At 56.8% G+C, this 22,349-nt stretch overlaps 1 protein-coding gene across 1 annotated transcript; it reads left to right on the top strand.

The window, feature by feature from the left end:
* The first annotated feature begins 33 nt into the window (after positions 1-33).
* On the top strand, positions 34-21,648 carry SAMM50 (SAMM50 sorting and assembly machinery component). Its single transcript, XM_079774013.1, has 15 exons — positions 34-216; positions 4,255-4,365; positions 5,497-5,598; positions 8,061-8,148; positions 10,211-10,317; positions 10,766-10,896; positions 11,100-11,187; positions 11,352-11,480; positions 11,974-12,045; positions 12,936-13,022; positions 13,182-13,252; positions 14,668-14,735; positions 18,701-18,847; positions 19,501-19,642; positions 21,498-21,648. The coding sequence occupies exons 1-15, from the start codon at positions 196-198 to the stop codon at positions 21,541-21,543; spliced, it is 1,410 nt and encodes a 469-aa protein (XP_079630139.1). The 5' UTR covers positions 34-195; the 3' UTR covers positions 21,544-21,648.
* The last annotated feature ends 701 nt before the right edge of the window (positions 21,649-22,349 follow it).

Raw genomic sequence — 22,349 nt, 5'->3', positions numbered from 1 at the left:
ATGAGCAAAAGCATCGCGAGCCATGGGGCGGGGCTAAGGCGGGGCAATATGGCCGCCCCCAGCGCGCGGCGTCCCAGGGCTTGTGGGTGGTGCGCGGCCCAGTAGCTCCGCCGCCGCGGACGCGCCCTCTGCCGTCACCCGTGAGCCTGGGCTGGACCCTGGCAGCTCTGTGCGGCGGCGGTCGGAGAGGGAGCCATGGGGACGGTGCACGCCCGGGTAAGAGGCCCAGCGGGCTGCGTGACCTCTGGGCGGGCGCCGCGGGGACACGCTCTCGCGGCTGCGCTCGGGGAGCGGTCCCCTGGCGAGGGGGCTCCGAGGGTAGCGCGCCCCGCGGCCGCCGTGGAACGGGCCGTGCTCTCCGCTTGCAGCGCCCCGCGGCCTTGTGCGGGAGGCCGCCGCGATGCCGCCCGTGGGCCCCGCAGACCTCGGAGCGGGAGGCCGATGCGCGGAGGGGCGTGGGGCGTGACTTGCCCAAGGTCACTCAGCGGGGCTGCGGCGCAGAAAGGAGCCGCCAGGTTCCCGCGATGTCCCGGCGCAGAGCCAGACGCTTTTCTCTCCGTGGCTTCTCTCCCTTCGGCGGCTTCCGGCGTCTCCTCCCCGGTCACTTTCCAGCCTCCCGATCAGTAGCCTCCGGGGGCACCAATGCCCTCTGTTCCCAGCCCAGACCCACCGGAAGTCCCCCTTTTTGCTTTTCACCGTCAGAGACGGAACCTCTCAATGCATCAGCCCCTCCGTTTAAAGAGGGGGCAGTAATAGTGCGTGTTCCCCAGGCTGTCGCGAGAATTGGGGGGACACATGCACATTCAGGGCTTACTTGGGTTAGCCACACGCACTGACTGCTTGCCAAGCTGCTCTCCTTTACCCTCTTCACCGAGGGCCCGAGAATACATGCTTTGTCCAAGGTCACACCGTTAGAGCCTCAGAATGTTCCAAAACTCAGCTCTGGTGAGTCCCAGCCCTGAATACACCTTTCCTACGACAACCTGGGTGGGTTCACTTACAGCTCAGTTCTCATTTCCCGGTGTCTTCCCAAAGAAGGGAGCGCAGACGCCCAGCCTGGGGTCCTGGCCTCCGGGCTAGGACTTCACAGACCTTTCTTGCTCTTCTGACTCACTCGGACACTATTGCCCTCAGCTTCCTCTTCCTTCTGTCGCCCACCCTGCAGCCATCATCAGCTGTCAGGACGTTTCCATCTTTCAGAGCTCAGTTCAGGTCACTTCCTGCACAGACCTTCTCCTTAGCTCCCCTCACCTGGATGCGCTACTCACTTCCTTGACATTTCCCCTCGGGTGCCCTGTTTAGTTGTGTTTGCATTTTTTTGTCTTATGCTTTTAGAGTGTAAGTTTCTAGATGTTGCAGGAGGAACGGCATCTTACTTGGCTTGCGTCCCTTGTAGCCTCTTAAACAAAGTAAGCATTCATTCATTCAAGTGAAATTGGCCAATGGGCTGCAATGTGCCTGGTGCAGCTGTAGGTGCTAGGGGTACAGAATGAAAATCTGTTTTTATTGAGCTCTTTTGGTGTTAGAATTGCTGCTGCTTTGATTAATGTGTTGATAAAAAAAGTCTAAATTTAATTTGGCCTTTATTTCACTAGCCAGTGTTATATGAACTTGTTGGTCAAAACTCACAATAAGAAAACTATGTTTTCTATCTAGTATCCTCAAGCATGTGTGAAACAAAGGTTATGTGAAACACTATTTATCATTAATATCTGTTCATTTTAAAATGTTTTATACGTTTTTATTGATTTCAGAGAGAGGACGGGAAAGGGAGAGAGATAGAAAAATCAATGATGAGGTAGAGTCACACTGATCGGCTGCTTCCTGCACGCCCCCTACTGGGGATCGAGCCCACAATTCAGGCACATGCCCTGACTGGCAATGGAACTGACCTCCTGGTTCATAGGTCGACGCTCAACCACTGAGCCACACCAGCTGAGCATTTAAAAAATATTTTCTATTCGATTCTAGTCTCTATCACTTTAAAGATGTTTTTCATAACTCATGGGATTTATTCTATGCCCGATCCCTTCAGTTAGCACTACAGTGCCTGGCACAATAAAATTTGACTGGCTGGCAGACGGATCTGCTTAACGATTAGAAGCTAGATCCAGACATTTATTTTACTCCATTTCACCAGATACCTAGCACCATGCCTACTCTTTCAGACACTGGAATATAAATTCTGAGGGTGAGGATCTCATAGTAGGTTCTTAATATTTGCCACATAGTAGGTTCTTAATATTTGGTGAATGAGTAAATTTCTTGGTAAGACAGTTAATTTAGGAAATCAATCTCTGAGGTAACTAAAATCATGAAGACATCATCTCTGAAAGCTGCGTTTCAGATTAAAGAATAGAAACGGGTCTGGCCGGCCTTCAGTGCAGCTCGTTTCATGCTGTGAGATGTTAGGGAACACAGTAGGGTTTTTTAAGACATAATGGAATATAAACGTTGTGCCTGGAAGGAGCATATTTTGCTTAGCAGTCAGGTTAAGTGGGATGAGTCGTGCATATATTCATAACCACAGTATTCACTCTGCATACATGATTTGCACTGTGTAAACTGAAATAAAGATAACATGTTTATGAAGTGGCACAGGAAAAAGTTACTAATTTATTAATATACTTGAGAAATAAAGTAATGATTCTGTTTTAGAAATGTTACACCACAAAAGTGAAAGGATAGTGATAGGAAATAAACGACATGTTCTTTGCTAGCATCCTCTTCCCGTTTTTACTTGTGTATTCCCCGTCCGCACCACCAGGCAGGGACCCGGGCTGTCTGGCTCACTGGGGCATTCCCTGCTGTTGGCCCGGGGCTCACCATACAGTCGGCACTCAGTAAATGTTAAGTGAACAAAAGAAAAGTCACTCACTCTCCCACTTCACAAACACTTGAGTTCTTCCGATGGACCAGCAGATAAACATAAGAAAAAGAGAGAGGGCGTCCTTGCAAAGGTCATAAACTTCCCATATCGAGCGTCCCTGTGAGGGGGGCACGGGTTCTACCCGAGGAAGCCGGGGCGGCTCACAGAGGACATGCCATTGAGGGAGGCTTTTAACTTCTTAGGGTAGGGGGCACTTAGTCGTGGCAGAGAGCAAGGTGTGCACGAACATGAGGTGAGGGCCGGCGCAGAGTGGGCCTCGGGTGGAGTGTGCCCTGCGGAGGGATCTAGTTGGGTTCTGACCGTAGGCGCTTTGGAGGACCGTGAAGTCTTAGGCTGGGATGGGACAGAGGACTTGGTCTGTCAGGCCATCACCTCCCAGAGAACAGTGACGTCACCGAGGACGCCCCGGCGAGAGGCTGTGGGGTGTTCCAGGGAGAAGGTGGCCCAGGGTCCCCACGGCGCTGCAGCTGCAGGTCAGGCCTCCTGCCACTGAGAGTGCTTATTTGTAGAGAATTAGTGGAGTAGGAAGCAGCCAGATGACTGGTCAGCATGGTTTCCCCGAACTCGCCTGTTGTACCGTTACCTGGCGCCATGCTAGACCTGCTGAATCAGTTCCGGGAGTGTCTGGGGATCCCTGTGGTTAAGCAAGCTCACACTGTGTAATACGCATGTTACTGTACACACGGTTATTATGTCTCCCGGAAGTGTAACCAGCACTGTGGGATCCTCATTCACAGGGCCTTTGATGCTCTCAAGGTAATGTCCGTTCACGTTGAAGAAAGGGATCTCTCGGGCCCAGTGTGTGAGCATGTGCAGTTTTCTCCGTGTGTGAGTGAGACTCGCTGGACCCAAACAGATCTCCCAGGTCCAGAAAAATATGTTCTAGTCGCTTGGGTTGTCAGTGTCATTAGTTGTCATAGAATAGCCAATTTTGATTTTAAAAATTAGGATAATTTCTCTAACAACAGGAAAGCAAATTTTTTTCTTTTCCCTGATATATGTCTTTGTGACATCTGGTTTTTAAGTCATTTTTGTTTTCCAAAGGCCTCAGAGGTGCAGAGCTACCTAGCTGTAATCCTCGGTTGATGCCCCAGTCATCACGGGTTCATGCCTGACCCTTTCAGTTAATTGAAAGTTCATGTTTGCTTTATTTATTGACAACACCCTGGACACTGAGGCTCTCGAGACCAGTAAGAGGCCTGCACAGCAGCTGCAGCCTGTGCCCTGTGCCCCATCCTGCTCCAGCCCCCCTCACCGCGGGAGCCGCAGTCCTGAGTTTCCTGGAGCATCATCTACAGACAAACTAAGATGTTGGTTTTTTAAAGTTGAAGTTCGTTTATCTGTGGTTCCTTCCGCCCTTGCAGAGTCTGGAGCCTCTCCCAGCCAGTGGGCCTGATTTTGGAGGTTTAGGAGAAGAAGCTCAATTTGTTGAAGTCGAACCTGAAGCTAAACAGGAAGTTCTTGAAAACAAAGATGTGAGTATTCTGTTGAAGGCTGGATGCAGATGCTGGGAGAGGCAGCCACTCTGTAATTCTCTCGGGAAAGGGGAAGGGCTTGACCTGTCGCCGTGACGTCATCGAAGAAGAGTTGTAGCCGCCTACATTTTAGAGAGGCTGGTGGCTTAGGAAAACAGCTCTGGCTTTAGAAAAAGGGTTCTTCCTTGTTTATTTATGTGGAAAGTTTAAACGAACTTTTATTTTTGTACTTATGTCATTAAAACAAATCATTTCAAAGACTAACTCAAATTCTGCTTAAGTTTATGCTCTGTTCCCTGCTCCCAGAAAAAAGACCTTAGTTCTTGAATGCAACTTTTCCTGAACTTCATTGCTTTTGAAGTTAAATACAGCTGAAGAAATGGAAGCACATTTTCATTAATTCTTAAATTAAGATCTTCTCTGTGCGGTATTCCAATCACCTATAAATTATCAATTTCCCCAGTATATCCTGTTATCTCCCTGTTACTTAGCACCATCTGCTATACTATACACATTGCCTTTTTCTCCCCTAAAATATAAGCTCCACTGAGGTGGGAATTGATGTTTTGCTCACTGCTGTATCCTGTGTTTAAAACAACTCCTTGTTCTTGAACAAGTTAAATAAGCATCTGCATATTCGTGTGTAAAGTGCTTCTGTGAAAACAGGTGAGCGAGAAGCAGTTCCTACTCTTGAAGGGCTTCCTGTCCAGGAGGAGACAGGTGAGAGGCCTCTTAGTCAGCACTCTTCATAGAGATCACACGAGATCTCTAGCAAAATGCACACAGTGGGAACTCAGGTCATAGTCAGCGCCACGCAGGGGCCGGCGCTGGGGCCCGTTGGGACGGACACACGGGACCTCTGGGCCTGCTGGTTAAGGACCCGCGTGGTCCCTGGTCATCTGGATGCAGGTGACCTTGTTCACAGGAAGTATAGATGTGGCAAGGGTAAGCTCGAGTCACCAGTTATTGGAAAGCTGTGAAAAATAAATAGGATAAAGTCTGGGATTAAGAAATGTGGGTCATTAAAGTTGAAAAAAAGATCCTTGGAATTAATTTCAGACGTTTGTCCTTCGCCTGGAAGCCTGAGCTCGTGCCGTGTCACGCTCAGCAGTCTGTCCTCTCGTCACGCAGGTGGTGGTGCAGCACGTGCACTTCGACGGGCTCGGGAGGACGAAGGATGACATCATCATGTATGAGATCGGAGACGTGTTTAAGGCGAAAAACCTCATCGAGGCAAGTATTCTCTGCGGCCATCTCCATTCCCTCTGGAGATCCCGTGGCTCCCTGGCCTCACACCGCTGCGTGCCCCGCCCCAGCCTCCGGCCCTTGACCTGGCCTCCTTCCCTGCAGGGAGCATGGGCGCCCCAGGTTGAACCCCTCAGTTCCTCGGCGCCTCCCACAAACTGACACGTTCCCCTTCCCCCTTATCCCCGAGCAGGGTGCTGTCTCTTCCCAGGCTGCCCACCCTGTGTTCTCACCTCGCCGCACCCTGCTTAGCGCTCCCCCACTCTCCTGTGGGGGCCCTCGGGGTTCCCTCCCTGCGGTCCCCTTGGCCCTGCTCCCTTTGCCAGTCTCCCCGGAGCGTCATCTCCTTCTGTCCCCTGTGTTTCCTCTGTCCTTCCGACCTCGGAACCACGTTATGTGCCGGGCAGGGTCCCGCAGCTCCTGGGGCAGGGCCAGTGCTCCTGGCAGCCCCATTCTACCTGACTCAGCAGGGTTTGGCCACGCCCACTTTTAAAAATTAGTATGTTTTTAAAAAAAGATTAAAGTAATATGTAAGTATAATTCAAAAAACAGTATAAAACAACCTAATGTTATAGCGGGCATTGAAATGAAGTGTGGGCTGTTCCCTCACTGCCACGCCGAGGCCTGCCCAGCCTCCAGAGGAAGCCAGGCGGAGGGCTCCATGCGTCCTGCAGGAATGGCGCTCCGGGGCAGAACACGCCCGTGCGCAGCAGCCCCGTGCTCCACGTTTCTCCTGCCCCGTTCACGCTCGGCATTCTTACTGACCAAGGGCATCTTCCACATCAGCACGTCCCAGCTGCCCGGTGTCCCGTCACTCACTGTGGCGTTTCCTGTGGCTGAGCATTAGACAGGGTCGCAGGGAACAAGGCTGCAGTACACATGTCTGTGTGTCCTTGGTGGTGTACCTGCAGGACACTTGCCTGCGAGTGGGGCTCTGGTCAAAGGCGGCGTGCTCCAGCTTTCACGCGGGCCACTTGCCCTCCCAAGAGATGGGTGCAGGCGGCGCCCTCCGGCAGTGTTGGGGAGGCCGGGTTTGCAACGCTGGGGTCATCGCACTTTAAGACTCCGTGCCCACCTGTGAGGCGAAAAGTACTTCTCGTTTCAATTTGCACTTTTAGTTCTGAATGAGATTGAGCACGCTTCCCACGCCTGTTGGCCATTCACATTTCTCCCCTGTGGATTACCTGTTGGCGTCTTTGTTTTCCATTGGACTGCGGGGCCTGAGTTAATAAGCTGCTTGCATGTTGAAAATGATGACTGTCACCTTGAGTATGTTTTTCTGGCTTTGTTGTCTTTGGAATGTGTTTGTCCTCCTCTCTCAGCGTCTCCTTCCTCTCGGTTCCCACGAATCCCTGCTCTCCTGGGCTGTGTCCCTCCTCTCGTCACTCATTTTAGGCCGGTGGCAGCTTCTTTCCCTGTGACCGCCCTCAAGTGCTGGTTGCCCACGAGGGTCAGTCTCCTGGGTGCTGGCACCCTCCGGGGCTCTCATCCACAGCCTCGTGCTGAGGGCTCCCCACCCTCACTTCTAGCCATTTCCCCTCCTGAGCGTTAGCCCTGAACGGGCACCTGCCCATCGGCATTTCCTCACGGAGTTGCCAGAGTTCGCCAACCCTAGTGGCTGAGCACTGGCCTCCTGGCCTGCTCCCACCAGCCCTGCCATCCCCTCCTGACCTCTCCAACGGCCCGAGAAGCCAGAGCCCGAGCTGACCGTTTGCGTAGCCTCCCTCTCCGCTCAGCGGCTCCATCCGGTCAGAGGCCGTCCTCGGCTCCTGCTGGCGAAATGTGGGGTCTGGCCTCCCTCTGACAGGGACCGGCGTGGCCAGCCGCCGTCACAGCTGCCGGCCTGCGGCGGGTCCCTCCTCCCCCTCTGTGTCCACTTCCTTCTTCCTGTGTCCATCCGCACGGCCACTCCTGCCCGAAGGAAATTCCGTCCTGTCTCCCTGCTGACCGCCCTAAAGTACCCCTTCGCTGCAGGACGAAACCAAACTCTGCTGTGCACAGGGCCCTTCCCGCTGCTCCAGGCCCTCCCCGCCCTTCAGCTTTGCTCCCGGCCCTCCCCAGGAGGACTCCTGCCCCCGAGAGGGTGCTCTTGGCATTGAAGAGGAGGAAGAGCGGAGCAGCGTTGGAGAGCTCAACTTAAAATGCACATGTGCACACGGGATGGCCTTTCTCCAGACAGTGACGCTGCCCAGGCGGCTCCTTCCAGGAGAACCCAGGGTGGCGCGCCTTTCAGTCCGGGTGTTTGTTCCACAGAAGGGATTTGTCACGCGCTCTGCTTTCTGCTCTGAAGGACTTTCGTTGCCCCTTCGTGTTCCATCTCTTCTTTTGTGTCTGGTCGCAGTGGCTACCTTCTCAGTGGCCAGCAAGCCCCACAGGGTAGCCCCAGCCTGGACACGGGGCTGGCGTCCATGCCTGCACCTTAGAGAAATGCGTCTTTGTTTCTCTCGTAGGTAATGCGGAAGTCTCATGAAGCCCGTGAGAAACTGCTCCGTCTGGGAATATTCAGACAAGTGGACGTCTTGATCGATACGTGTCAAGGTACCTGCTGTGGGTGGCGTCCCCTCCCACCCGTCCTCCAGGATCACAGGGGCTTGTCAAGCACGGGGCTGGGTAGCTGGCAGACTCAGGAGTCACGACTGTGTGTCAGGCTCAGGGAGGGCGGGCGGGTTTTGAAGATGTCCTCTGAGCCTGCACGGCACCAGGGCCTAGGGGGGTCCCGGAGGAGGGAGCCCGGCCTGCACGGCACCAGGGCCTTGGGGGGTCCCGGAGGAGGGGGCCCGGCCGCAGCTGTCCATGGGCTCCTGCAGACTCCGTGGCAGTGTGCTTGGAGAAGAGGAGGCACTGGAGAGGGAGCTCAGCCGCAGGCGTTGCTCACTGCTTGTTGCTCTGCAGGCGTCTGGGCTGGTGTCACAGCTCTGCTCCTGAGGTCCCCTGGGGCTGGTGTGGCTTTCCCGGGGTGTTAGTCACCTCGTCATCTCCAAGATCACGGAAGCTGTTTGTGTGGCCGGGTTGTGTCCCCCGGTCCCTGCGATGGCTGAGCACCATTCCCGAGTTCCCATCTCATTCCAGCGTCAGGAAGGCGGGAAGGGGTGAGAGGGCACCCCTCCTTAGGCCCGGCCCTGTGTGGTGCATGGCGCTCCCCTCCCTTCCTGGCAGGACTCACTCACGTGGCCACGCCTGGGGCAGGGGCTGGCAGTGAGGTCTGAGTGGCCACGTACGCAGTAGGAGTTGAGGCTCCACTTGCGGCTAAGACAGTGGCTCTCTCGGTGTGGTCCCGGCCAGCAGCCTGCTCTCCCGGGGCGTGGCAGAAACGCACATTTGATCAAAGTAGGAGCTTAGGGTGCAGCCAGCGACCGGCATAATGAGCCCGGTGACTGTGACGCAGTGAGGGTGCAGACCCCTGACTTGCCAGGAGAGATGCGGGAGACGGCCAGCTACCTGCGTCCTCAGAGTGACGGTCATGCCTGTCCCCAGCTCTGCAAGAGCCCAGTGAATCCTCACAGCCGGGCAAGTGTCACTGTTACTCTCTTAGAAAAAGGAGAGGTTTAATAACGGGCCCAGGTCAGCACGTGAGTGACGGAGGTGGCTCCGGCCGCCATGCTGGGTGCCGCTCAGGCTGGCAAGCCTCGGTGGCTTTAGCGTTAGCACCCCCTGCCTGTTGTCAGTGCAGTCCCCCTGGCCGCACACCGGAATTCCCTGGGAACTTTGATCAGGAATCATTTCTGGCTGATTCTGTAATGGTGGGTGCTGCCGAGAACCAAGAGCAGCAAGGTGAGCCCTAATGAAACCGCACCTTAGTTAGCAGCATGTCCCACTGTCGGCTCGGTGGTAGTAACGTACCTCACTAATGCGAGGTGTTCATAACAGGGTGTGGGGAGGCAGGGAGGAGGTGTGTGGAAACTGCACTTGGTATTCAGTTTTTCAGTGAACCTAAAACCACTTGAAACAGTAAAATCTACTCATTAAAGAAAAAAATGGCTCCGACCTCCACCCTGAGGACGGACTCGGCAGTGGGAGCCAGTGGGAGCCCGTGGGCGGGCGTCGGAGAGTGACAGCTGCAGGTCCCCCTGCTGTCCAGCCAGGGTCAGGCCAGCCCCTTCCCTCCCCTGAGAGGCCCCGGCCCCTGCAGAGCGTGGCCTGGTCCCCGCACCCAGGGCCCTTGGTGCGCACTGAGGCAGCTGCACTGGAGTCAGACACTCATCACCCCGGCCCCGGCCCAGCTTGAGGAAGGCCCCAAACCCACCTGTGCATCTGTGTGCGTCACGTGCTCCTCTTTCGGGGTCACTACAGGCCCTCTGGGCACCCGGTTCCACGTTTTAATGTCAGCTGATTGAGCCCCACATCCCCTCCAGGCCCTTCCTGACGTGAGAGCAGAGGCAGATAGGTGTGCCTACCCCAGGTGCTGCCCTGCTTCCGCCTCGCAGCCGCGCCTGCCTCCCGGGACCTCCCCGCGGGGGTCCCGGGAGGTGTGGGGTCTGCGCAGCGCCCCGAGCCTGCGGCAGGGGGTGTGCTTTCCGGGCAGGCTGCGGACAGCGCCTGCGGAGTGCTGCGGAGCAGTGGGCCCCGCAGGCTCAGTGCTGAGTGCCTTTTACTCTCCCAGGTGACGACGCACTTCCCAACGGCTTAGACGTTACCTTCGAAGTGACCGAGCTGAGGCGGCTGACGGGCAGCTACAACACCATGGTCGGGAACAACGAAGGCAGCATGGTACGAGGGCGTCCTCCCTCCACGGGCTTTCCGTCCGCGTGAATGTGCCTGTCTGAACCCGGGGTCGTTCCCGCACCTTCCACCTCGATCGTCATTTGTCAGTGACCCGTGCTTTCCCCGCGTCTCCCTGGATGGATCACAACATGTTTCCGATTGGCTGAAGACAGTATGGACATCAGTAGTGAACCACGAATGATGTGGGGAACGTTCATACTCAGTTTCTTGCTCCAATTCCCCTGCACTCCACACCCCGAGTTGGTTTCCCCGGGCCTCAGTGCCGTTAGCAGGCTTCGTGGCCCCGGGCACTGGGCAAAGACAGGGTTTAAAAACCGGTTCCAGATCCGCAGCCGCGTTTCTGTCCTGTGTGCGGGAGGCCCCGCAGCCGGCCTGGTCTTTGCTAAGAAGTGATGTTCCTTCGGCGTCACCCACGGTCTCCCTTTCCCTCCAGGTCCTCGGCCTCAAGCTCCCCAACCTGCTGGGCCGCGCAGAGAAGGTGACCTTCCAGTTCTCCTACGGCACGAAGGAGACCTCCTACGGCCTGTCCTTCTTCAGGCCGCAGCCCGGACACTTCGAACGAAAGTAGGGTCCCAGCAGGCCCTGGGCAGTGGCCCGGTTCGGGTTAGAGTTCAGGAGCTGGCTCGCTGCGGGGAGGGCGTGCGGAGTGAGCGCCTGCTGCAGAGCCCCAGCGCCTGGGCCCGGAAGCGTAGTTCTGAGTCTGTGTTCACATGTGAGGGCTGTAGTCCCGGTGCCCGCGGCTAAAGCTCTGTCCCCTTGTCCCCCAGCTTCTCCGTGAACTTGTATAAAGTGACGGGACAGTTCCCCTGGAGCTCCCTCCGGGAGACCGACAGAGGCGTGTCCGCCGAGTACAGTGTGAGTGGCGCCCCGGCCTTCCCTCCCGCCCCCGAGTGGGAGCGGAGCCTGTTTGCCTGGCTCCCGGGTCTGACGTGCCCGTTAGTAACTTCAGGAGGCCTCGTGCTGAGGCCTGGGGGGCGCCCTCCGTCCTCCAGTGGAAGGTGACGGCCCTGTGCTTGCAGTTTCCCATCTGGAAGACCAGCCACACCGTCAAGTGGGAGGGCGTGTGGCGCGAGCTGGGCTGCCTCGCCAGGACCGCGTCCTTCGCCGTCCGCCAGGAAAGCGGCCACTCCCTGAAGTCCTCTCTCTCGGTGAGGGCTTCTCTGTGACTGCGCGCTGCTGCAGCCGCGTGGTACCGTGGGAAGGGGCCTTCGCCAACACGGGGCGGTTGGCAAGTGTCGCAGGTTGGGTGGAAAGGTGGTGCGCCTGGTCCCTGGGTTTCTGGGCGCTCCCGTGTCATGTTGGAGATGGCATCGGTGGTAACGGGAAGAGGGGTGCGGCAGAGCCGACGGGGTTTCAGTTGAAAGCTGCTGAGCGGACCTCGGTCAGGGTGCCCAGCTCCCTGAGAGCACGGCCCCCGGGCGGATCGTCACCGGCCCCATGAGCGAGAGTTGTTTGTTCCGCTCTCAGGTCCCTCCTGTATAACACGGGGTGACGGTCCCACCGTCCTCACGGTCTCCATAGCGATAAGTGACGTAAGGGTAGTGCCGTGCTCAGCACAAGGCCCAGCATACTGCTAGTGCTTCATTAGTGCGTGACTCTGTGGTCCTGTTTGAGCTGAGAACACCGGACGGTGTCTTGCAGCATGCCATGGTCATCGACTCCCGGAACTCCTCCATCTTGCCCAGGAGAGGGGCTCTGCTGAAAGTGAACCAGGTGGGTCCCTGCTCCTGCGCCTCCCGCACGCGGGCCCCTGGGGTGGGAGTCCCGTTCTCAGTATTGACCGTTTCCTTTCGTTAAAGGCCGTAGGATGGGAGCGCGCGTCACTCTGGCCTCTTTGGCGTCACTAACGGGCCAGGGGACAGCTGTGCTCTGGTGTGAGTGGTTTCCCATGAAAGAACTCCTCCAGGCGGGGCCGGCAGGGGCCAGGCTGTGACGCCAGGGCCAGGCGTGGCCAGGCTGCGGCACTGCGGCTCTGGGTCCTGATCTCAGGGTCCGAGCAGCTGGCAGTCAGCTTCTGTGGGAAATGTGCGGTGGGGAAAGTGCAAGACCGCTGATGGTGTCTGCTTTTAATCCTCACCCGCGGGCATTTTTTCCAGTGATTTTTAGAGAAAGTGGAAGGGGGGAGGGAGGAGAGGAGAGAGAAACATTGATGTGAGAGGGACACATCGATTAATTGCCTCCTGCACATGCCCCAGCCAGGGCTGGGGATCGAACCTGTAACCGAGGTACATGTTCTTGACTGGGAATCAAACCCAAGACCCTTTGGTGTGCAGGCTGACCCGCTAACCACTGGGCTAAATCGGCCAGTGCCCAGCTGATGTTTTTCAAACACCGATTTGGCCAAGCAGCATCATCCATTGCAGGCTCTGTGATATGGTCACGTGCCAGCGCGCTCCTCTCACGTGGGCTTGGCAGCTCCAGCTGCCCAGGAGGTGTGACCTGTCTGTCAGGCCCGGTACCACTGCAGCCGGCTGACGGCTTCTGGAGACAGAGTGACGTGTCTTTTCTGAACACGCAGAGCAGCACAGTGCACGTCGCTGCGGTGAGGGTTAGCGGCCTGTGGGGACGTCTGCTCCTCTCTGACCTGTGGCTTCGCCCCCCAGGAGCTGGCCGGCTACACCGGAGGGGACGTGAACTTCATCAAAGAAGATTTTGAGCTTCAGTTGAATAAGCAACTTGTATTTGATTCAGTGAGTATCCGGGCAGAATGTTGTCGCACATTCTTATCCCTCGTGCTCGGCCCCGCAGCTCGCGCTTCCCACGTCCCAGCGCGGAGGGTCTCGGGCACGTGGAACTGTTCTCCTGACAAGGGGGACTGCAGGGAAACGGGTTTGTTTGTGTCTCACTAGGTCGTCTCAGCGTCGCTCTGGGGCGGGATGCTGGTCCCCATTGGAGATAAACCGTCGAGCATCGCCGACAGGTGAGTGGGTGAGGGACCCTGCGCGTGGCCGGTATTTTCCTGCCGCTCTTCTGGGTCGGTTTCTGTAGGCATTTCAGAGACGTTAGGAGAGCAAATGTTCCCAGTTTTACTTCAGTTTTCATGTTTCAGTGAATTTCAAAATACCCAGCATATCTCCTATTTCATATTTCGCCTTTTTGGGGGGAGGGAGTTAATAACTTTGTTATATTAAAGAACTTGTATTCTGTTTTGAGTAGGGAAGGAAATAGTTGCTACACGTTGCTGGAATATAAAAATAGAGAGACGTTTAAGGGGGTAAAAATACAGTCCTGCTCAGTGGAGTTTACATTGGGATGACTTCCTTTTTTTCTGTTTTCTGTGGACGTGAGTTTATACATGTTAATTTATATACTCATCTGTTCAATTGTTGACATACATTATATGTTGTGTATAGATTTGTGTTCTCCCTGCTTTTGTAAAAGTTTGTATGTTTTTTTAAAATTCTCACACGAGGATTTTTCCCCATTGATCTTTTTTAGAGAGTGGAAGGTGGGGAGGGGGAGGGGAAGAGAGAGAGAATTGTCAACCTGAGAGAGACATATCAGTGGTTGCCTCCAGTTCCCATCCCAACCCGGGCCGGGGATCGAACCTGCAGCCCTTCGGTCTGTGGGCCGACGCTCTAACCACTGACCAAACCGGGCAGCACCAAAGTTTGAAAGGCCTTGCAGAGTGTGTGCCATCCCCAGGTCAGAGAGACCTTTCCTAAGCAGCATTGCAGTGCTTCTTTACCCGCACAGGAACCACACTGTGAAGAGTGTGATTTTGTAAATACCTTTGTTCACGTGGTTTTCTGAGAAGAGATTCCTCAATGTGGAAATTCGTCTCCCAGGGTCTCCCAGGCCTGGGAACGGTTCAGGCTGATGGAGAGGCAGAGCCGGCCTGTAGAAGCTGGGGATAGCAGGCTGCGCTGCGGCCAGCAGGGGGTGCCGTTGTCCTGCTGCTGGGAAAGGCTCCCCCGGTTCTGCAGGCCAGGAACTCCTTCAGCCTTGCGTGAGCTTAACCTAGCCTTTTGGCTGGCTGTTTGGAAGCATAAACGTTTTTCATTTCTAAACTCTGGGACCTAACGTCTCAACCTCCACGGATATAACGCATAGAAATATACCTAGAAGTGTTCGAAGATGCATGTGCAAGGGTGCCCATTGTAGCCTTGTTGAGGATAGCCAAAGTTCTAGAACTGCCAGTAGGGGGACTGTTAATTCCAGCACAGCCATGGTGAAGAAGACGTGCAGTGTGAACAGGAACGGGATTAGATGTTTATGAAACCCTCTGTCGCCTGTGCACCTGCCCGGGGCTGGAGTCTTCTCCCCGCGCCCGTGCCCACACCCCGCTAGCTCACTGTGCCCTCTGCTTCCTCTGATGGCTGCGTTCCCTTCCAGGTTTTACCTCGGGGGACCCACGAGCGTGCGCGGCTTCAGCATGCACAGCGTCGGGCCGCAGAGTGAAGGTCTGTCTTCCCCAAGCCCCACCCTCAGCTGTGAAAGGCCGTGTTTGTTTAACCCCCACAATAGTAGGTGTCACCACCCACACAGCTCCTACCACCCAGCAGGCCTGGGAAGATGCTTGTTAAGGGAATTGTAGGAAAAATATATCCAAGCGAAAATACAGGGCAGGGAGTGGCCTGTCATCCCATTTCCCGGAGATGACGTGTGTGAGCGTGTTGCTGTAGAGATGTGTTATTTTGTGTACATACTGTTGTGTACCCTGTTTCTCCCACCAGTAACAATAATGAAGATTTTTATAAGAATATGTACTTTATCATTTTAAATAACTTTTTTATCATCTTATTTCACCTTATTGACATACTATAATTTTTTTTAAAAATGTTTTTATTGATTTTAGAGGAAGGGAGTGGGGGAGAGAGATAGAAACATCAATGATGAGAGAGAATCATTGATCGGCTGCCTCTTGCATGCCCCCTACTGGGGATCGAGCCCACAACCTGGGCACGTCCCCTTGACCAGAATTGAACCCGGGACCCTTCAGTCCGCAGGTCGACGCTCTATCCACTGAGCCAAACTGGCTAGGGCAGACATACTATAATTTTTTAAAATATATATTTTTATTTATATCAGAGAGGAAGGGAGATGGAGAGAGAGATAGAAACATCAATGATGAGAGAGAATCATTGATTGGCTGCCTCCTGCATGCCCCCTACTGGGGAATCGAGCCTGAAACCTAGGCATGTGTCCTGGTGGGGAATCGAACCGTGACCTCCTGGTTCATTCTTCGACGCTCAACCACTGAGCCACACCGGCCAGGTGACATACTGTCATTTTAAAAATTAATAGACGTTATTTCTGAGAGCAGTTTTAGGTTCATAGAAAATCCGAGCAGCAAGTACAGAGTTCCCTGTGGCCTGCCATGCGCCCTCCGTTGCTAACCGTGCGCTGGTGCGCTGCTCTGTTGTCACTGCTGAGCCGGTGCCGACGCGTTATTACCCACTACGTCCCGTGGTGCACGTTAGGTCACGCCATGCCTTCACTGATGCACCTTCACCGCCCACACGTCCACTGTGCTCCCGGCTCATCCCTCCAGCTCCCCAACCCTGGCACCCGCTGACCTTTCTACTGTCTCCGTCATTTAGCCTTTTCCAGAAAGTCACACGGTTGGAATCACAGTGGGAAGCCTGTGGAGACTGCCTCTGGCTAAGCGGCACTTACTGTTCCTCGGTCTTGTTCTAGCTTGGTTGTCAGATGTTTTATCACCAAATCCGGCTCCACATAATGACTTTATAGACAGTGTCCAGCGCTGCAGTCTGTTTACCACTCACCTGTGCGAGGACCTCCTGCTGGTGTCAGGGCGTGCAGTGTTGGGCATGAGGAGCAAAGCTGATAACGTTGTCCCGCAGGCTCTGTGACAGTTTCAGTCACTGGGGTAAATGCCAAGGAGCACAGCTGCTGAGTCACGGGAAGAGTCGGGTGACTGTCTGCGCAGGGACCACCACGTTGCATCCCCCGCGGGGACGGAGAGAAGAACGGGTCGCTGTGGTGGTGTCTGTTAGACGCAGGGCACGCGTGGTGGTGAGACAGTCCCGGGCTTTATGACGTGACCCCGGTGGTTCCAGTGCCCACCTGGCACCATCCTAGTGACTACCATGTCGTGGTCATGGCTGCATACTTCCCTGAGTGCCATCCTCAGTCTTTTTAAAGCGGCTCCCAGTGGTAGACGTTGGCACGGTTCTTCCCCAGGTGATTGTACCAGGGACTCGGTGAGAACGGGATTCTGTGTGCTCCTCTAACTTACTTCCTCTCACGTGGGAGTGGAGCTGCTGGTGCAGGACTGCGTGTGTGGAGGCGTGTTGCCTGCGTGTTGCTCTGAGACGTGAGTGAGAGTGTTGGTGCCCGAGCCTCTGGCCCTTGACATTGTGTCAGGTCTCTCCACACGTCATGATAAACTTCAAAAACATCCTCAATGGGTGCACTTATTCCGTTTTAAAATATTCTACCCGATTTTTGTTTTCTATTATCTTCGTTGCTTCAGTTTTATATTTTTATAAATAACGAGGGCCCGTGCACAGGCTTTTGTAGAAATTCGGATTATCTCTTTCACTTATTTGTGGAGTGCTTGCTCAGCGTCATTTTCCTAGAAAAGTAACATAGTTATGGGTAGTTTTGTTGTATTTTTCATTAGAAGTAAGCACTCTGAGTGCTTCCATGAGGGTGTAGGAGTCTTACCTGAAAAGTGCACAGTGAGATTCCGCTCAGTTAGCCGTCAGGGAGCCCACTGGGAAATCTGGTCAAGAACGTAAATTGTCCTAACTTCATGAAAGCAGTTTGACAATATTTATCAAGACCCTGAAGTCTACATGTGCAGGGACTTTTAATAACACCCCGCCCCCAACTGGAAACCGGAAACCCAGGTGCCCGTCCACAGAACGAGAGGTGAAGAGGGGTATCGCCCCACGGGGCTGTTCCTCAGCCGTGAGGGCGAGGTCTCAGCCTCTGGCGGCGTGAGGGCAGGACGAGCCTCAGAGCGGCACCACCGGGACCTGGCCCAGAGCACGCCATGGAGCCCCGCCTGTGAGGGGCGTCAGGCTGCCCGGCCTGCGCAGTGAGGCCAGGGCAGCGCTCGCCTCGGCGTGCCTGGCGGGTGGGACTGAGGACGGCCCGCGAGGGGCTGCCCGCGCCTGCTGCTCCGTCCAGGTGCTCCGTCCGTGGTGTGCTGGTGTGTGGAAACTAGGGCTGCACGCTCAGGATGGATGTGCTTGTCCATGTGTATGTGTGTGTGCAAGGGAACCATCACAGGTTACTGTGCACTCTCCAGAGGCAGACACCAGGTGACGTAGGTGAGGGACGGATGAGTGTATGTGGCACCGCAGGTGTTACTCCGGACCAGCCTCATGGTCAGGGTGTGAGGGTTAGAGGACGCGCTCACACATCATGTGATCTGAGGAAGGAGGCGGCACTGAAAGCGCTCTGTGTGTGTGTGTGTGGGAATGCTCACCTTTTATTTTCTGTTTGTGGTTATTTACCGCCCACTGGGTGAAAGACACCAGGGTGTAGTGGTTTCTCTGACAGTAGGAGTGAGAGTTCCCCATCTCCCCACTCCCTGGTTATCGGGCTCCCGCCGGGCCTGTCACTTTATGATTAGATGAAAGAGGCGCCGTTGCCGGGAAACGGAGCACGCACGGTGGGCCTCGTGCCCTTTGTCCGGCCTGTTTCCTTAGGGCCTCGGGGAGAACGGGACGGAGTGTCCCGTCATTCAGCAGTTCATTCCGAGGCTGGTCTCGGAGACAGGTCTCCTGTTTATTACAGCTTTGTCGCTTCGGATCAAAGGTCCGAAGACCACTTAGAAAGGTTTTTGCAGCAACATGTACACAGTGCAGGGGGTTGTTTTCCTGTCACTTGAACGCGATGGCTGTTGTGGTTAAAATGGAGCAGGAGCAGGCGTTTCAGAACCCGAGGGCAGTCACCCGGGGTCATGGCCCCTCACAGGAGCCCTCCTCGCGGTGGCGCTGGCTGCTGCTTCCTCGCTGAGTGGCGGGCGCTGTGCTGTGGGTCCGGAGCGCGGGCAGCCGTGGGCAGAGAGCAGGGGCGCGCTCTCATGTGTCTCCATGTGGAGTTTTTGCAACATGCCGCCTTTCCCGTGCCGGATGCAGGTGATGGCGCTCGGCGCGTAGGGGACGGTGAGTCCCAGGAGGCCCCGCGTTGTTTCGTGCCGGATGGAGGTGCTGGCGCCCCGTTGAGCCCGCTTTGTTCCCGGCACCGCAGGGAGCTGTGTGTGACGTCACTGCTGCCTCGGCGTTGGCGTCTTCCCGCTGGGGCAGGTGCAGGCAGCGGGGAAGCTCAGCCTCAGAGCCGGCGCCTCGGCGGCGGGAGCAGCCAGGCCTGAGCTGTGTCCTGCTCACGAGAGCTGTGGCCCCGGCCGCTTACACTGTGTGACCTCGTCTCGCTCTGACCCTCCTGGCAGGAGACTACCTGGGCGGAGAGGCGTACTGGGCCGGCGGCCTGCACCTGTACACCCCCTTACCTTTCCGGCCCGGCCAGGGCGGCTTCGGCGAGCTCTTCAGGACCCACTTCTTCCTCAACGCAGGCAACCTCTGCAACCTCAACTACGGTAAACGGCTCCTCAGACCCTGCTGTGGGACCGTGGCCTTGAGGTTTGAAAGCACAGTGAGGCCAGCGAGGTGTCTGTCTGTCCATCAAACCGGCTTTGAATGTAAGGCTGTGCCTTACCTAAAACCATGCGACACCCGGCACCGCGCAGAGTAACGCTCTGGTGGAGTGATCGGGTCGCACATGGGGATCCTCCTCGAACGCTGTCTTGCAGACAGAGCTGTGCGTTTGCCCAGCAGACATGGCGCCCCTTCCCGTGCCGGTCAGTGAGGCCCTGGCTGGGTCCCGTTCTCATGGAGCTCAGGGCGAGGGGAGACCCTGGGGCGCGTATCCAGCCGGGGGTCGTGAGGTGTCCAACGCTGCACACGGCACAGGCCCCCAGCCTGGTGTTTGGAGGGGGCGTCCCCAGGTGCTCAGGGGAGGGGGCGTGCCATTCTGGAAAAGGGACGGAATGTGCCGGGCCCAGAGGATTGAGAAGCTTGGCTCCGGGACGGGGGAGTGTGTCCCACGCCCTGTCTCCACCCGTCCTGTCCGCTCTGGCCATCCAGGCCTGGCTTTGAACATGGCCAGAGGGCACGGAGCGAGCGAGGCTGGCCCCGGGACGGGGTGGAAGGACAGGGCCGCACCGTGGGTCACCCCTCCTTCTCGTTTCAGGGGAGGGCCCCAACGCTCACATTCGCAAGCTGGCCGAGTGCATCCGCTGGTCCTACGGCGCGGGCATCGTCCTGCGGCTGGGCAACATCGCCCGGCTGGAGCTCAACTACTGCGTCCCCATGGGCGTGCAGACGGGGGACAGGTGGGTGCTCGAGTTCTCAGTCACTGCCCCTCGCAATTCCGCTCTGTCCTGGACGTGTACGTCATCTCCTTGGCGGCCTTGGAGATTCAAGATTTTAGGAGAAATGGAAGAGGTAGCAAGAGATTGAAAGAATAAGTGTTTTCCTCCATTATTTTTTTTTTCTCTGTCTTGTTTGGAGGGAAATATGTGACATGTCCCCACCTCACACGCTCGCACTTGCTGCTGCCACGTGGTGGCGCTCCTCAGGTCGGCCATGGGCTGGCGAGGTGCTGTTGATCCGCTGGCTGACCCAGTGCAGTGGCCAGCCGGGGACCACAGGCCGGGGACTCGGGCTGGAGGGCGGAGCTTGGCTCCCGGCCACCGGAGGAGCCGCCACCCTGCCCTTTCTCCTCCAGTCATCCTACCGAGCGAGGTGTGCTGAGCACCACATGCGTGAATGTAGCGTGGGCCGTGGGCGGTCAGACATTCACCCCATCTCTGTGCTGTTTGGTGCGTGATACATAAGCCCCTGTCATACACTGTAGGATGTGCTCACAGCTCGGCTGCTGTAACGAACACACAGGCTCGGGGCGGGAGCAGCTGTTGCTTCCTCGCTGTCCTGGAGGCTGGAAGCCCGCACCCCCTGCTCCTCCGAGACCGAGAGCACGAGCCCCGCCGCTCCGTCCCACGTGGACTGTCCCGCTCGGGCGGAGCCGCGGAGAGACAAGTCACCTCTCCTTGCTGACCTCCTTGCTGGAGTTTTGTCCCAACTAATTCTGCACTAATCCCCCCTCAGAAAACACAGGCTGTCCCGTGCCGAGCAGCTGGCGTGTATTAGCTGTGTTCACTGTTAGTCCAGACCACACAGGGAAATACGTGATGAATGTTCTGTTGCAAAGAAAACCCAAGTGCATGTGGGTGTAGCTGTAGCTTTACCGTCGTTCACCGGCCTGAGGATCCGCCTCCTGGACGGGCTGCCGCCTCCCGCTGGCTGGCGAGGGCAGCGGACCGCAGGCGTGGCCGCCAGCCCTGCCTGCACTCCCTGGCCGTGTGACCTGCCCTGGGCTTCCTGTCCTTCAGACAGTGGGGTGCAGCTCCCCCCCGGGCTGCGGCCACGGAGGCTGCATTGGTGTTGAGGTCACTGTGTCCGAGAGGCAGCCCGCTGCTGTGGGAGCCCGTGGAGTGGACCGTCCTCAGTGTCTGCACAGAGAATGGCTGATCCCCCGTCAGCCTGCTCCCTGCCTCCAGGCTAAACGGGAAAGTCTGTCTTAGAGATGGATGCCAGGGCGCTTTCTTCGGGAAGGAGGACGCTGCTGTGTGCGTGGTGGTAAAGGCCCAGAATGTGAGCCGCTCCTGCGCGGGCTGCACGGCGGCTGTCTGCGCTCCAGGCGCTGCGGCAGGTGCTGCTGGGCACAGGCCCTGGCAGGGCGGTGCCTCGAGGGCGCCGTCACTCTGTGCCGGGCACATTGGAGCCGGGAGACATTGGAGGGAAGTCGTCAGAACCCATTCGGCACTTCTGAAACTCGGCCACAGCAGGCTGGGAACTGGATGTGTGCAGTCATAGGTTCCCCGAGTTCGTGCTGGCAGCTCTCATTAGGGTTTCAGACCGTCACGGAAATGGAGACAGTTCTGCAATGGGCGCTGACTTTAATGCTGGAGGTGGTCGTGCCCGTTGTCTCTGAGATGTAGCAGCGATGTCACGGTGTGTGGCTGATGAGTGAGGCGGCGGCTGGGGGAGCTGCGCCCCGGGAGTGACGGAGAGGCGAGGAAGGGTCATCTCTGCCGAAGGGCGAGCGCCTGAGACCAGGAGGGCGAGCGCCTCTGAGCCGCGGGCGAGCAGGGCCGCCACAGCACTGATTTCCTGCCCTTCTCCTAGGATCTGTGATGGCGTCCAGTTCGGAGCTGGGATACGGTTCCTGTAGCTGCCGCGAGCGTCCTCCAGTCCCTCCCGGAAACGCGTTGGAGCGATTCTCTGGCCGCAGCCCTCGTGGGGATCCCTGTCAATAAATTTTCAAGACAAACACTCAGGCACTGTGGCTGCGGTTCGCGTTTCTGGACCAGCATCGCTCGCGGGCTCCTCCTGGGACGAGGGGCCGGGGCAGGGGACAGCCAGGTGGCTGTGAAGTCCTGTCAGACAGCCCCCAGTTCCTTCCCTCCCCAGACGCGAGGTGTCTGTGATGGGTCCCCTGTGTCAGCGCCAGCAGGCCCCAGGGAAGCCAGCGCTCCTACCGCCTGTTTGAGCCACTGAATGTGAGTGGCGGGGAAGGAAGAAGCGTGTGTGACGGGGACACAGAAGTAGGGAGGGACCCGTGTCCCTGGAGAGCAATAGCGGCATTGGTTAGACTGGTTAGTGTCCGGGTTCCTGCAGCCGCTCAGCAAATCACCGAAAACCCGTGCTTAGAGCACACACAGCAGGCACCGTGCCGTCTGCGGCCGGAACTCCAGGGTGGGTCTCCCGGGGGCTGGTTCCTTCTGGGGGAGACTTTCCTGGCCTCGTCCAGTTCCCGTGGCCCCATCCTGTGTTTTCAAAGCCGGCACCTGGCGTCTCCCAGTCCCCGCAGGCTCGGCCTCTGCCCTCTGACGGCTCCTGGTGACAGCCGGGCCACCCGGTCATGCAGGACCCTCCTTAGTCTGAGGCCCTCTGACGGGCCCCGCGGTTCTGCCTGCAGCCCACACCCCTCGCCGTGTTGTGACACCTTCACACAGTCCCGCAGTGGGAGCGTGGACA

The sequence above is a fragment of the Cnephaeus nilssonii genome (assembly GCF_951640355.1).
Source record: "Cnephaeus nilssonii genome assembly, chromosome: 6".
NCBI lineage: Eukaryota > Metazoa > Chordata > Mammalia > Chiroptera > Vespertilionidae > Cnephaeus > Cnephaeus nilssonii.
Note: the sequence above shows the minus strand (reverse complement) of the source record. Positions and strands in the feature narration are given on the sequence as shown.

Bases quoted from the DNA above. Each gene is read 5' to 3' on its own strand.
- SAMM50 (XM_079774013.1), top strand. From the start codon at position 196: ATGGGGACGGTGCACGCCCGG. The intron at 217-4,254 runs GTAAGAGGCCCA...CCGCCCTTGCAG, and splicing joins TGGGGACGGTGCACGCCCGG to AGTCTGGAGCCTCTCCCAGC. The intron at 10,897-11,099 runs GTAGGGTCCCAG...CTTGTCCCCCAG, and splicing joins CCCGGACACTTCGAACGAAA to CTTCTCCGTGAACTTGTATA.